This window comes from Coenobita brevimanus, chromosome 61 (genome assembly GCF_032717465.1).
Source record: "Coenobita brevimanus isolate Jiangsu-jjx chromosome 61, ASM3271746v2, whole genome shotgun sequence".
NCBI lineage: Eukaryota > Metazoa > Arthropoda > Malacostraca > Decapoda > Coenobitidae > Coenobita > Coenobita brevimanus.
In genome coordinates, this window is record NC_137014.1 from 32063567 (window position 1) to 32079135 (window position 15569).

General features: G+C 41.8%; 1 protein-coding gene across 1 annotated transcript in view; it reads left to right on the top strand.

Annotated features, from left to right (window-relative positions):
* Positions 1–15569, top strand: part of LOC145403635 (uncharacterized) — a 75310-nt gene that overhangs the window by 26485 nt on the left and 33256 nt on the right. The window contains exons 2-4 of the mRNA XM_080275313.1: positions 5542–5722; positions 5868–5996; positions 6399–6583. Of these exons, the coding sequence (XP_080131439.1) occupies positions 5542–5722; positions 5868–5996; positions 6399–6583 (495 nt within the window). The remainder of the gene's footprint in view (positions 1–5541; positions 5723–5867; positions 5997–6398; positions 6584–15569) is intronic.

Genomic DNA, 15569 nt, shown 5'->3' on the forward strand with positions numbered 1-15569 from the left:
TGACTTCACCTCTCTCAAAGACCATCACTTTACTCTTCCCTTCATTCACCTTTAGATTCCGTTTCTTACACACTCTCCCAAACTCATCCACCAAGCCCTGCAGCTCCCCTTCGTCTTCATTCAACAACACAGTATCATCTGCAACTAACAGTACAGGGAGTTTCCAAACACTACCCTATCTCACCAGGGCCACTCCAAAACCCACTACCCTACCTTGTACCTCTTTTATTACCCAATCCATGTACAGATTGAACAACTATGGAGACATGACACATCCCTGTTTCAACCCAACCTTCAAAGAGAAAAATTCACTCAGTTCACCATCCACACGCACTGCAGCCTTAGCACCATCATACATACTCTTCACAGCATTCAACAACTTCCCATCTACTCCATGTATTCTTAATACTTTCCACAATCCTTGTCTATCCACCCTCTCATATGCTTTCTCCAAATCCATGAAAGCCGCATACAACTTCTTTCCCTTCTCTAGAAACTTCTCCACTGAAGATCTAAGAATGAATATCTGATCTGCACAACCTCTTCCCATCCTAAAGCCTCCATGTTCTTCTCCAACTAATTCCTCTGTTCTTTTTCTAACTCTGTCAATAAGTATCCTACCATACACTTTTCCTATTATACTAAGAAGACAAGTGCCCCTATGATTACCACACACTTCTTTTTCTCCTTTTCCTTTGTACAAGGGAATAATTATACCTGACTTCCAATCCTCCGGGACTGTACCTTCCTCCCAGGCCAATCTGCACATCTTCCACATCCATTCTACTACTATCTCTCCCCCATGCTTCAGCATTTCACTACACAGTCCATCAATTCCCGGGGCTTTCCCCAATTTAACTTTCTTCAGTGTTTCCACAACTTCTATCCTACTGATTTCTTCCTGTCTTCTCACCTCCCTCCTTCTCCCAGCCATTCCCCAGCCACTTATACTCGCATTACTTCCATCCTCTATGTTCAACAATTCATTAAAGTGTTCTCTGCATCTGCTCACTTTTTCTCCCTTCTCCACTAGTAATCTACTATTTTTATGTTTCACTCCCCTGCTAACTTCACTTCCACCCTGTCTTAGTCTCTTCACCTCTTTCCAGAACATTTTCTGACAGTCCCTCCACTTTACACTCAAATTCCTTCCAAATTCCTCATCCACTCTCCTCTTACTCTCTGTTTATGCAGTCCTAAATTTAATGAAAGTTCCCGATTACCATGAGACAATTGGTGTTCCATTTGCAACAGTTAAGTCATTGGCATGTTTCCAACTTCCCTGGTTGCACTTTCTTGGTGGAATGAGACCCACAAACACTCTTGTATCCATTAACAGCCTCAACCAGACAACCGATCAGTACAGTAACATGTAGGAACATAGATAAGTTTCTTCGTTGCAAGGGTAGCTGCTCCTAGAACCGTCTGTTTTTTACATTTCCCGACATTTGGCAAAGCTGTCGGCACTTGCGGACTCTATCTCAATATGTGACATGTAGAGAGGTGTATGGTATGGAGGACTACTGGGCCTTGAGAGCAGGCTGTGAAGCCTATGCCCATAGTCGGACACACACACACACACACACACACACACACACACACACACACACACACACACACACACACACACACACACACACACACACACACACACACACACACACACACACACACACACACACACACACACACACACACACACACACACACACACACACACACACACACACACACACACACACACACACACACACACACACACACACACACACACACACACACACACACACACACACACACACACACACACACACACACACACACACACACACACACACACACACACACACACACACACACACACACACACACACACACACACACACACACACACACACACACACACACACACACACACACACACACACACACACACACACACACACACACACACACACACACACACACACACACACACACACACACACACACACACACACACACACACACACACACACACACACACACACACACACACACACACACACACACACACACACACACACACACACACACACACACACACACACACACACACACACACACACACACACACACACACACACACACACACACACACACACACACACACACACACACACACACACACACACACACACACACACACACACACACACACACACACACACACACACACACACACACACACACACACACACACACACACATTGATACAATAAGGTTTTGTCTACATTGTTCTAAACTTGTCACTTGGTCATTTTTATAATTTCTAAGTAATCTTGATGTTACTATGTTATAATTCAGTGTCGTATTTATTGCAAACATGAGCGGATCGTCACCCATCTCGGACACTCGATTGCCATATCTTATTAAAGAATGTATGTTGCTTATATTTTACTAATTGTTGTAAAGATGGAAATCCTGCTTCACATACAGCAAACATCACACACACACACACACACACACACACACACACACACACACACACACACACACACACACACACACACACACACACACACACACACACACACACACACACACACACACACACACACACACACACACACACACACACACACACACACACACACACACACACACACACACACACACACACACACACACACACACACACACACACACACACACACACACACACACACACACACACACACACACACACACACACACACACACACACACACACACACACACACACACACACACACACACACACACACACACACACACACACACACACACACATAAGCCCAGAGTATATGTAAATGCTTGGCACCTCACTTTTAGCTGACCTCAGCACCGCGCCCAACTCGGGACAGTGAGCGTACAGCGTCAGAAGTCATTTAGTTATCAAGGGAGGTGGTATCACTCTTACATATCTCTCGGGTCGCATTTGTAATTAATCTGTGCCCAATAAAGAGAGATGTAATCTGCTCATTTCTGTCACCTTACGCTACCACTTAATATAAGAGACCAGCTTCCATCTTCTAGTGGCAGAGGACCTTTGGTGGGAAGTGTCGGGCATTGACGGCGAGTGGCTGACGTGAACTACAGACAGTGTCGTCGATCTCCAACACGGTGGTCTAGTTATACTATAAAAGCAGAACACATAATATGTAGTCAGCTGTGCTATTCCATATAACGGCTACTTAAATTGGTGGATCCGGTGGAATTAGCAGCTAAACTGACACAGTGGGTGGTGCCCACCAACATCCACTCACTTGATGTAGTGCTGCCTACTTCTTCCTTCATCTTTAAAATTCTGTTTCTTTATGTGCCCTCCTCTCCTCCTACCTCTCACTTTCCTTCTTGTCACTTTCATTCTTCTTCTTCCTACCACAGGTACATTGAGTGACAAGTCTAATGGTTTTCTGTAACCCAGGAAGTCATTTAGACCGCTAGATGGTAACCATATAACCTGATCACTGGGTGAAGTGGAACCATCTGTGGTGTCCCTGTTAACTGGATGGGAAGATGCAAATGGGGGATCCTTTCCCCAGGCCTCGCCACAGAGAGGTGCTGTCAACCAAAAGAGAACATTGATTCATTGCACGGAACGACCCGGCGGGGATGGTTGCTGGCCTGTGGTTGATGGGTCTCTTCGGCCAGACAGATTAGGATTCATCTACCACAACTAGAGTGTCTCGAACCTCCAATGCCATGCATATCGGAGGAACCGAAACTAGTGCATGGCGTCGTTGTTGTGTGAGATCGTGGTGAACAACATCGCCTCAGTGTGAGTTTACCAGGACTACTTCAATGGTGAATGAGGGTAGCTTAATTTTCGCAGCCATGCCTTTTTGAGGGATAATTACGGACACACCGATTTAATGGTTCTCAAGATAATCAAATATGCAGGCTTAAAAAAAAAAAAAAATAAGAGATTTATTAAAAGAAACAACAAAATAATCTGAAAAACAAAGTTAAAGAAAACATCAAAGCAACTGTAGTTCACCAAGATGATAGAAGTGTTATCACAGAAACACAGCAGTTATGCGTATACGGTAATACGTAGCAGTTGTGGTGGCAGTCGTAACTTCTGGTTGTTGTTATCCGGTATAGGTTGGACGGTCATCTCGGATCCCAGATTCGTTTGCCTGACAAGGGCTGGCGATGAGGATCGTAGTTAGCGATGAAGTAAGGAAATATGTAGCAGAACTGTAGTATGGAATGATAAAGAGACCGGACCATCAACAGACAAATAACGCCCAGGTACTGTACTTCTGTATCGTCGTTTTGAATGAGAAGGTCCAGAGTAGGACTGAACTTGCTTTTCTCTAGCCCTGTTGTTAGTTCTCTACTTCCTGGGTTCATGCTAGTTAAACCATAGTTCGTGGCTTTGTGTGCTCAGCCTGGCCGCGTCAACATTGGGCTGTGTTGCAACAGCTGTAGCGCCACGGGGTGTGATGGAGCTTTCAAGAGCGAAAATGTCGGGGGTGAAAAGGGGATTAAAGGGGGGTTGTCGAGGTCTCCGTCGCGGTTGGAACTATTTTGAGAGGTGAGTCTCTCTGACAAAATCTGACAGCTGTAAGTGGTTTAGATCACGGTTGTGTAAAGGATAACGGAATTATACATATCAGGGTATTTTTCTGTGTATTTTGGGAGACTGAACAGATTTTGAATATTAATATGTCACAAATGAAAAGATTTGTTACAATACCCTCTTCATTTCAATTAATTAATAATTTTTCGCTTAATGAAAGTAAAGGCTATGCGGATCTAAAGAGTAAATATTGAGGGTTTGTTTTGAATCATTCCCGTGAAGATCATACTTCAGTGAAGTACCTCCTCACCTCCGCACAATCATCATGTCTTCGAAAGTCATCTTTATCCACTGCATTCTTGCACTGCAGGGTCCGTTTCGTCTTCAAAATCAGAGGAAACCACAGGAGGAAGCAGCTGTGACGAAGGCAGAATTTGTTATGGTTCTTCGATAATGCTTATATAGTGGTTATATATTTCCCAAATATTTCAGAAATATACATTTACGATTATATGTTGCAGAAAAACATTCAGGTAACTTGTTAATTTTGTTGTCAATAATGCACAAATATAGCCTACGTAATTATTAAGGTATTATTCCAATAAATGATTCTAAAACAAGGATATCTAGATTAAAGCTAATTCGAGCTCCAAGTATTTGGTGGTTACAGTGCTACCCCCACTACCCCAGGACCGCTCTGTGGCGCTAAGGCCTGGTGCAAAACGCAGTCCCGGTGTTGTTCTTGTGGCAGCAAACTGCTACCCTGCGAACAAGGCCGCAAAGTCCGAGAATGCACATACAGTACACATTGTTACTACTCTATTACACTCCGGTTTAACTTTCTAATAGCTAAAACACACACAAAAAATTGCACAACCCCCCCCCACTCTCTCTCTCTCTCTCTCTCTCTCTCTCTCTCTCTTTCTCTCTCTCTCTCTCTCTTCTCTAACTGTCTCACCACCAACTTCATCCCACTGTATTTTCCCCAACAGATCCACTGCGATCGAGAGTATGTGTTCCCTCGCGAGAGTCTGAACGCCATGGCTGACTTGAAGCTGCTGAGTCTGATAGTGCCGAAGGAGCTGGGTGGGCTCGGGGAGAACCATGTCTGCTGTGCCATGGTTGTGGAGACTTTGGCACGCTATGGTTGCCCCTCTACCGCCATGGTTTATAGTAAGTTGGGCCTTTACAGATTTTTTTTTATTTTTAGTACGCGACTCATCAGAACGCCAGTAATAATTATAATTAATGATGATGATGATGATGATGATAATGATGATAACGAGGACCTGTGTCATTCATGTAAGACTTCATTCAGCAATGCACCTTGGGGCTGTCTCAACCCTTCTGTTCCGCCACCACAATAACGCTCTCGTCAAGGACCTCCTCTCTCGCCTCGACAGGGACAAGCTGGTCGGCACCTTGTCCTACTCCGACCCAGCCACAGGTGAGCCTTAAGGTGTGGGAGTCTCATGTACATTAAGCGTCCCTGGAAATGTGTGAGGAACTTTAGGATGTTATTTTTGAGCTAATTTTGAATAACAAAGGTTTTATCGACACAAATATAGGTCTCAGCCGATACGAATCTTGTGCGGTGGTCAACATTGCGTCAGTCAACCACACTGATGGAAGAAGTGGCTGTAACTATTATTAAAACTTGCAAGCACACACACACACACACACACACACACACACACACACACACACACACACACACACACACACACACACACACACACACACACACACACACACACACACACACACACACACACACACACACACACACACACACACACAAAATCTTACACCATGTGTATAACCAGAAGTACTCTGCAACTTTTCCCAGGTGGACATTATTGGTTCCCGTTGTCGTCCAAGGTGAAGCAACTTGATGACAACTCGATCAAGCTGCTGAAATACGGTTCATGGGCTACCAGCTCAGGTTACGCCGACTTTTATACCATACAGACGATCAGCCCTGGACACAAACCGAGGGACTACTCGGATCTCTCTTGCTTCTTGGTGTTTAAGGTAAGAGTTTCAGCTTGCCACTGCTATACTCTGTCCACTTTAGCTGTCCACCCATAGCCAGGGGGAGGCCGTAAACATAATGCCTATATGTCAGTCTGTCTTCCTCCATCAGGCTATCTTACTTTCAGTTCACCACACCTCTCTACCCAGTCGCTCCACCTCATCCCCTATCTCACCCTTCCCTTTTTCCCTTCCACCTCACTCACAAGTCAGTATTTAAGTCTCCATTCTTTCCACACGGCCAGGCCTCTTAAACGTGGCCTACAATTGCCGTCTCCACCTTGATGACTGAACTGTAACAAGTGAATACCACTAGCATACACTATAATCTGTTCACTTTAGCTTAGTCTAAAACTTTCAGCTGTTAAGGTTGAATGCTGAGATGCAGCAGAACATTATCGGTAGAATATGTCCGTCATGAAGAAGTTTTGTGGTAAGGATGGTTAACCGTATTATTATCCCATCCTGCAGTTGACCTACGGGCAATTACCTGCAAGAGGACGATAATCTCCGCCAATTTAACTTGAACGTACTACAACTTGCAGTCCGACTTGGGAAATATCTTTGCTTAATTCCGTCTAGTTTTTGAATTTCAACTGTAAGTGCAATTAATTGGGAAATTTGGTTTACCCTCTCAGTTCGGAAACGTGTTATTTTGGTTTATTTTTATCGTCTCCAAAATGAGCAAAGATCTGTTGTAATTGAGCGGTTAATTAGGCTGCATCAAACATCTCCAATTTGGAAAAAGAAAAAACTTGAATAAAATCGCCTTGAGTGAGAAATAAAAAATAATGGACTGATAGGAGCAGATGAATCCTTGTCTTAATATCTGGAATTTACACATTTTATATGTCCTCCCCACAAATTTTACACATGATTTTCTTGAACTGTACTTTCCTCCTCTTCTTAGCTTTTAGACAATTGCGACTGACTCTACCTGTAAATATTACTTAGTCCTAGCCCATATACAGTATACAGGAAAAATGCACTTTATATCTATTTGGCCTCCTTCACTCAGCGACATACAGTAGTATTATGGAAATATTTGAGGGACATTTGATTACCAGCCGCGATAGCGAAGCTGGTATCGTATTCAATTTGTCTGTGTGTCTGTCAGCACGATAACTTCGCAACCGCTCAAGATATCATCACAAAATTTTACAGGTGTGTAGTAGTGAAAAGAAAAAATCGATTAAGAGTTCGATATTGGTGAAGGTAGGTCAAGGTCTGTGTGTCTGTTACCACGATAACTTCGCAACCGCACAAAATATCATTACAAAATTTTACTGGTGTGTAGTATATATGTACGTGTGCATGAAAGTGTGTCTGTATATATGCACGGAAGTGTGTGTGTGTGTGTATATATATATATATATATATATATATATATATATATATATATATATATATATATATATATATATATATATATATATATATATATATATTTTAGGGTGGCCGAAAAATGTACCAAAAAACTTTTTTTTTTTCAGATTTATTACTCTCCACAAGGCTACTTTTGTTCCGTATCACTTATGAAGCTATCTATCTATCTATCTATTGCCAGACGCCACAATCCCACAAGGGGTGGCCATTTGACTTTGAGTTATTTGTTTTACGGGGAGGGGCACTAACCCTCCACCAACCCACTTGTTGACACATAGGGAGCACGCATGGTTTGGTTATATGGTATAATAATAATATTAACAAAGAAATCAGGTTAAGATTCTCTTGCACGTTATTTATGCACTTCGTGTCATTTGTGCAATTCATGTCAATAAATAATAATAATAATAATAATAATACGGTAATAATAATAATCCATCCATCCATCCATCATCCAATCTTACGTTGCCCCATGAGGAACTTATGAAGCTCTAATGGAAAAAATCAAGAAAATCGGCTCATATTAAGAAGTCACTCCTTATAGGAAAAATATGTGATCCTGATAACATTATGTTTCGTCACAAAATCGGTAGACATACTTAACTGTAACATGCGTCTACCACTGCTGCATGCTGCAGTCATCTGTTAGAAACTCCGGCACAGCCAGAAAATCACCACGTCCACACCGCGGTGGCTCGTCAATGACTCAGTGGTCACTCAGTCACTCGGTGGATGACTATTTCTCCACACAGTAAGATGTACATTGGTATGCTCTTGATGAGTAGCGTGTCGTGACATCGAACAGTGAATTACTCTGATCTGGAAAGTATAATTTATATCATTATGTTAGCTACCAATAATGACACCTATTGAAATGTTGCTTTGATATATTAGGTTTTTATGCTCCACATACCAGGTACTTGTTGATGAATATTTGATTCATTAATAATGGAATATTTCTAATACCAAACACAATGTTTAATAATCCAGCATATGATCATAAGTACCCACATATGTGGAACGAATTGAAGCTAATATATCAAAATAACGTTCTGATGAGTATCATTATCGATAGTTATAACAAAGCCTTGCTTATCAGTGTGTTCCAATCACAGGTCATGCCTATGACAAGAAGCAGTCCAAAAGTATGGCTTCTCGGCAATCCCGAGAAAGATATATTGGGTGCTCGCCTGCCAATTAATGCCGATGTCCTCAAGAACTTTGTTTCACCTTCAGAACGGTCTTAAAATCAGTTGCAGCACTAAGGTAATGGTGATCTGGGATAAAACACGCATCCCGATCGAAAGGGTAGACTCGGGTATTTGCAAGCTCCAGAAGCTTCACAAAGAGTATTGTGTATTGAAGAACAACAGATCATTATGGAAACCAGGATAAGGGGTCAAAGAGCAAAACTTTAAGAAAAAACTCACAAAACTGTGTGGCATTTCTCGAAAGGACGCTCTGCTCGCTACAACAAACGAAGAGGATAAGCAGTTCCTGCGATTACAGCAACAGAATTCCTTCAGTGGGAGTATGTCTAGGGTAGACGGAATCTTAGCAAACAAGGAGGCTCGTAAGCGGCATAGAAGTGATCAAGCCAACGCTCGAAAAGAAAGATGCAAGTCCATTGCACAGCAGATGGAAATGACTGTACCATCCAGTTCTATTTACAATGAAGCCTTTAGCGCTTCCTCATCAGCAGAGTCTGAGGATGAATTTCAAGGGCCATTGACGTCCAAACAAATTACACAGCGAAGCAAAGCCAAGAAAACCATTGTAACTAAAGAAATAGCTGCCATGCTCGATCGTGTCAAACTGCCTAATCGTTTAGCCATGTTTGTCGTGGTCACTGTTGCACAAGCTCTTGGTCATAATCTGGAGTCTGTAGTACTGTCCCGAAATACTATACAGCGAGCACGAGCTACCATTCATGAAGAAGAAGCAACTGATCGATGGGCTGCTTTCACACCAGACATTCCACTTTTCCTACGCTTGGATGGTAAATTGCTCCCAGATATCGCTGGAAACAGTAAACCTGCAGTGGACCGAGTTGCCATTTTGGTGACTGGCAGTGAGACAGAGGAACTTCTCAGAGTTCCCAAGATAAACCGCAGCACTGGGAAAGCGCAGTGCAATGCATGCGTCAAAACACTGGATGAATAGAATAAAAAAACAATAATTCAGGGACATGTTTTTGATACAATAGCAGCTAACACAGGCCTCAAGATGGGAGCATGAAGTCTAACTGAAAAAGCTTTGGACAAAGAGCTCATCTGGACTGCTTGCCATCATCGTGTGTTTGAGTTGATGCTGTCTACTGTCTTCAATGTTTCTCTAGGGCCAAGCAGTGAACCTGAAGTGGGAATCTTCAAGCGCTTCCAAAAATTTTGGCCAGGTGTGGATAAAACTGATTTATATCCTGCTGGAGACGAGTTGTTTGTTGGGATGGTCTACACGAAGAAATGATTTTGTTCTGCACTGATGCCATGAACAGCCAGCTCCCAAGAGATAATTAGAGAGTTACTACAGCTCTCTTCCATGTTCTTGAGATATTCTCCAGGTGATAAGCAGATAGTTCGTGCTCCAAGTGCTGTGCACAATGCCCACTGGATAGCAAAAGCAATATACACGCTGAAGATTTTTCTATTCAGGAAGCAAATGAACTTGATGGCGAGGAAGATAGCTGGTGTCACAAAAGTAAGTCTGTTTGTCTCGCTCATATACACACGCTATTGGCATGAGTCACCACATCCAGAGAAGGCCCCCTTCAACGACAAGAATCTGATTTCTCTGCTCCACGAATACCCCGATCGTGGAGGCAGCTGCTAAGTTGTTGTGCTGCCATTTGTTGTACTTCTCAGAGCATCTGGCGCAGCTCGTTTTTTTTTTTTTTTTTTTTTTTTTTTTTTTTTTTTTTTTTATCATCGTGTTGACGATACCATTAAAGCAGTTATGGTGGAAAACCTTGGCCGTCCTCCTCGTCAGAAACTGGCATGACGTTTCGATGATGATGCGTTCGACCACCGTGCCCCACTGGCAACTTACATCACCAGACGTTCATTGAAGTTCATCAATCTACTCTCTGTGACAGGACAAGATGATGCAAGGACATTCATGGCGAAATTACCCAATCTTTAGCTGACAGACCCCATGTATATGCCGCTTCTGGCCAAGTGCAAACATTTGAATGTTGTCAACGACTGTGCCGAGAGAGATGTAGCTCTCATCCAGTCGTACAACTATGTCCTAACGAGAGATGAGACTGAAAAGCAGTACATATTGCAGGTTGTTGCTGACCACCGGAAGAGACTGCCTGTTCCGATGAAAGCTGCTTTGTAGAAGGCAAAGTGATGCATTATTCCTATATTTAGTGTTTTAAGTGTTCTTTTAACACTCACATAATGTCTACGTCTTGAAACACCGAAAATATATATATCGTTTCTTGTTCAAAATCCTTCGATGTTGTGTTTTCAGATCATTTTTTCAGAATTACTGTATCGGGAGCGACCTCTAAATATTGTGCATTTCATCAAATTTTTCACATAGTGCCTTGAGTGATGATAAGGAACATATACTTCCTTTTGGAGGTGAACAGTTTCTATTTTGTTTTTTAGGCCACCCTTATATATATATATATATATATATATATATATATATATATATATATATATATATATATATATATATATATGGAGCCCCTGTGGTAGAGTGTGCGTTTCGCACGCTGGTGAGCGCGGGTTCGCCTCCCGCCAGAGTTGTAAAAACTTTGGGAAGGGTTCACCAAGCCACTTGCTACTTTGGCGGACACAAGGGGTGCTGTGGTTGAACCAGTGTCGCATACTAGTATGTTTGCACCCAATCGGCTTAAGGAGGCCGATTACACTTGGTTCACAGATTACAGCCAAAGCCACTACAATCACACTCACAAGCACTTCTCACCCTACATACAGTCTCTACCAGACAGCCTAAGCCACTAGTTTTTTTTTTTTTTTTCCCCGACTCTGGGCATAGGCTTCACAGCCTGCTATCAAGGCCCAGCAGTCCTCCTACATACCATACACCTCTACATGTCACCACTTCGGCGCTAACACCCACCGTCCATATTGAATACATGCTAGGGCTGTCTCATACAGAACTGGTGTATTGGTATTAGCGGTGGTATTTTTACGACATGTCGGCGGGTCTTCTGGTAGATCAGTAAAGCCTGATTTAATGAAATTCAAATTCTTAAACTGTTCCCTGCCCCAGCCGGGATTCGCACCTGGGTCCGCTAGGACTGCAGGCCACCTCTCTACCGATTGAGCCACTGTTTCGGAAGGGATAGGCCGGTCCTGCAGTGGACCTCAACAGCTGATGATGATGATATATATATATATATATATATATATATATATATATATATATATTTTGCCAGACGCCATGTATCCCGAACGGGGTGGCCAAGGGCTTAGAGTTAATTGTTTTACAGGGAGGGGCACTAATGCTCCACCTATATATATATATATATATATATATATATATATATATATATATATATATATATATATATATATACTGTTCATACGGTATATATACATTTAATGTATATGTGTATATGGTATATAAATATATATATTTGTATAAGGTATATACATACATATTTTATTATGAATATATAATTATGTACATGTACCGCGTATCTCTCTCTCTCTCTATCCATCATCCAATCCTACACTGCCCCATGGGGAGCGTAGAGGCCCGGGGCTGGGCAGTTGGTCTCGACATTTAAGATGAGAGTGACCAGCCTCACTCATCCCTGAGTGGCATTACATGAGCAATCAACCCCAACCACTCGTTGAATATAAACCTTCACCGGCTCAATCCGACTGGAGCGCAGTAATTACCCACTAAACCACCAGGTGCCAAAAGTTGGTTATATGGTTACCACCCAGCGTAGTAAATGGTTTCCTGGTTTCCTTGTGTACAGGAAACCATTTGGCTTGTCACTCAGTGTAGAGTCACCCACAGGCAGAAAGAAAAGGAAAGAATGAAGGAAAGAAAGACAGAATTGGGAGTGTAAAGTCACCCGTAGGCAGAAGGACAAGGAAAGAAAGAAGGAAAGAATGACAGATGAGGATGGATGGAAAGAAGGATGGAAGAGAGGAAAGGGCAGACACCCGAGAGCAGCACTACATCGAGTGAGTGGATGGTTAGCTCCCCCACTTACCACATAATATATATATATATATATATATATATATATATATATATATATATATATATATATATATATATATATATATATATATATATATATGAAGGAAAGAAAGAAAAGGGAGTGTAAAGTCACCCGTAGGCAGAAGGACAAGGAAAGAAAGAAGGAAAGAAAGACAGAAGAGGATGGATGGAAAGAAGGATGGAAGAGAGGAAAGGGCAGACACTCGAGAACAGCATTACATCCAGTGAGTGGATGGTTAGCTCTCCCACTTACCACATAATATATATATATATATATATATATATATATATATATATATATATATATATATATATATATATATATATATATATGGAGCCTCTGTGGTAACGTGTGCGTTTTCATACACTGGAGGACGAGGGTTCGTGCCCCGCCAGGGAAATAAACTTTGGGAGCCTTCTTTATGCCATGTACTGCATTAGCGGACACAAGGGGTCCTGTGGTTGAACCAGTGTCGCATACTGTTAAGTATGTTTGCACCCAGTCGGCTTGTGCGGGCCGATTACACTTGGTTCACAGACTACAGACACATCCAAAGCCACTCCAACACAACAGTTACACTTACAAGCACTTCTTACCCTACGTACAGTCTCTACCAGACAGCCTAAGCCACTTGATGGAGATACATTGGCTGTATCGTCCCTACTTCGGTCGGGATAGGCCGGTTCTGCAGTGGACACTCAAACGGCTGATGAGATGATATATATATATCAACAAGCTAAAGAGATGAAAATGCCACTTAGTATGTGTTTTGTGGATTTTGAAAAGGAGTTTGATAGTGTTTCACGTGGAGCTATGTTGAAAATTTTGAGATACTGTGGTATGCCAGAAAAGTTTATAAATATTATTAGAAGCCTTCATGAAGATACTTTTTGCAAGGTAATTGTGGGTGGTTCTTTGAGTTATCCGTTTGAAGTTAGGTCAGTAGTGATTCAAGGAGTTTGTTCGCCTTTGCTGTTTGTTTTGGTTATGGATTATGTTATGAGGAAGGTTGTAAGGAGAACAGGTGCAGGAATTAACTGGAAAGAAAATAAGAAGCTGATGGAATTGGACTATGCTGATGATATTGTACTGATTTCCGGAAGTAGTTACGAGATGCAGAGGGTGCTTGATTGTCTGGTGGAGGAAGGAGAAAAGTAGGATTGGTAATAAATTGTGAAAAGACAGAAATTATTAATATGAATGTGGAGAACCAAATCGACTGTGTAATTGGGAACAGTGTGGTGAAGAATGTAGAAAATTTTAAATATCTGGGAACGATTGTATCATCTAATGGATCATTAAACAATGTAATTGAGGAGAGGATTAGACAGGCTAGGTAATCAGTTGGAATGTTGAAATCTGTTTGGAATAATAATATGCTTTCGGTACATAGTAAAGTAAAAATTTACAAGTCCATGGATAGTCTAATTTTAATTTATGGGCATGAGTTATGGTACAGTACAATTGCAACAGATCAGACAGTACTAGGATTTGAGAATAAAATACTGAGAAGGATACTTAGAGTAAGGTGGCAAGACAGAGTTACAAATAAAAGAGTAAGGGATATTACGAGAGTGGAACCAGTTGATGAGTATGTGAGACTGTCCCGTTGGAAATGGCTGGGGCACATATATAGAAAAGAAGGCAGTTTAATACAGGATGTGCCAGAATGGACTGCTAGAGGAAGAAGAGGCAGAGGTAGGCCGAGGGAAACATGGTTGAGGACAATGGAAAGAGAAGCAGGAGAGGAGTGTTGGTGGGACCTGAAGGAGATGGCAAGAGACAAATATGATGAAGAGAGTTCATCGAGGCCCTATGCATCCCCCGGGGTGCCACAGGAAATAATTGATATATATATATATATATATATATATATATATATATATATATATATATATATATATATATATATATATATATATATATATATATATATATATATATGGAACCTCTGTGGTAGAGTGTGCGTTTTGTACACCAGTGAACCAGGGTTCGCACCCCGCTAGGGAAATAAACTTTGAGAGTGTTCACCCGGCCAGTACTGCATTGGCATACACAAGGGGTGCTGTGGTTGAACCAGTGTCGCTTACTATAAAGTATGCTTGCACCCAATCAGCTTGCACGGGCCGATTACACTTGTTTCACAGACTACACACACATCCAAAGCCACTCCAACACTACAGTTACACTTACAAGCACTTCTCACCCTACATGCAAACTCTACCAGACAGCCTAAGCCACTTGGTAGAGATACATTGGCTGTATCGTCCCGACTTCGGTCGGGATAGGCCCGTCCTGCAGTGGATACTCAAACGGCTGATGATATATATATATATATATATATATATATATATATATATATATATATATATATATATATAT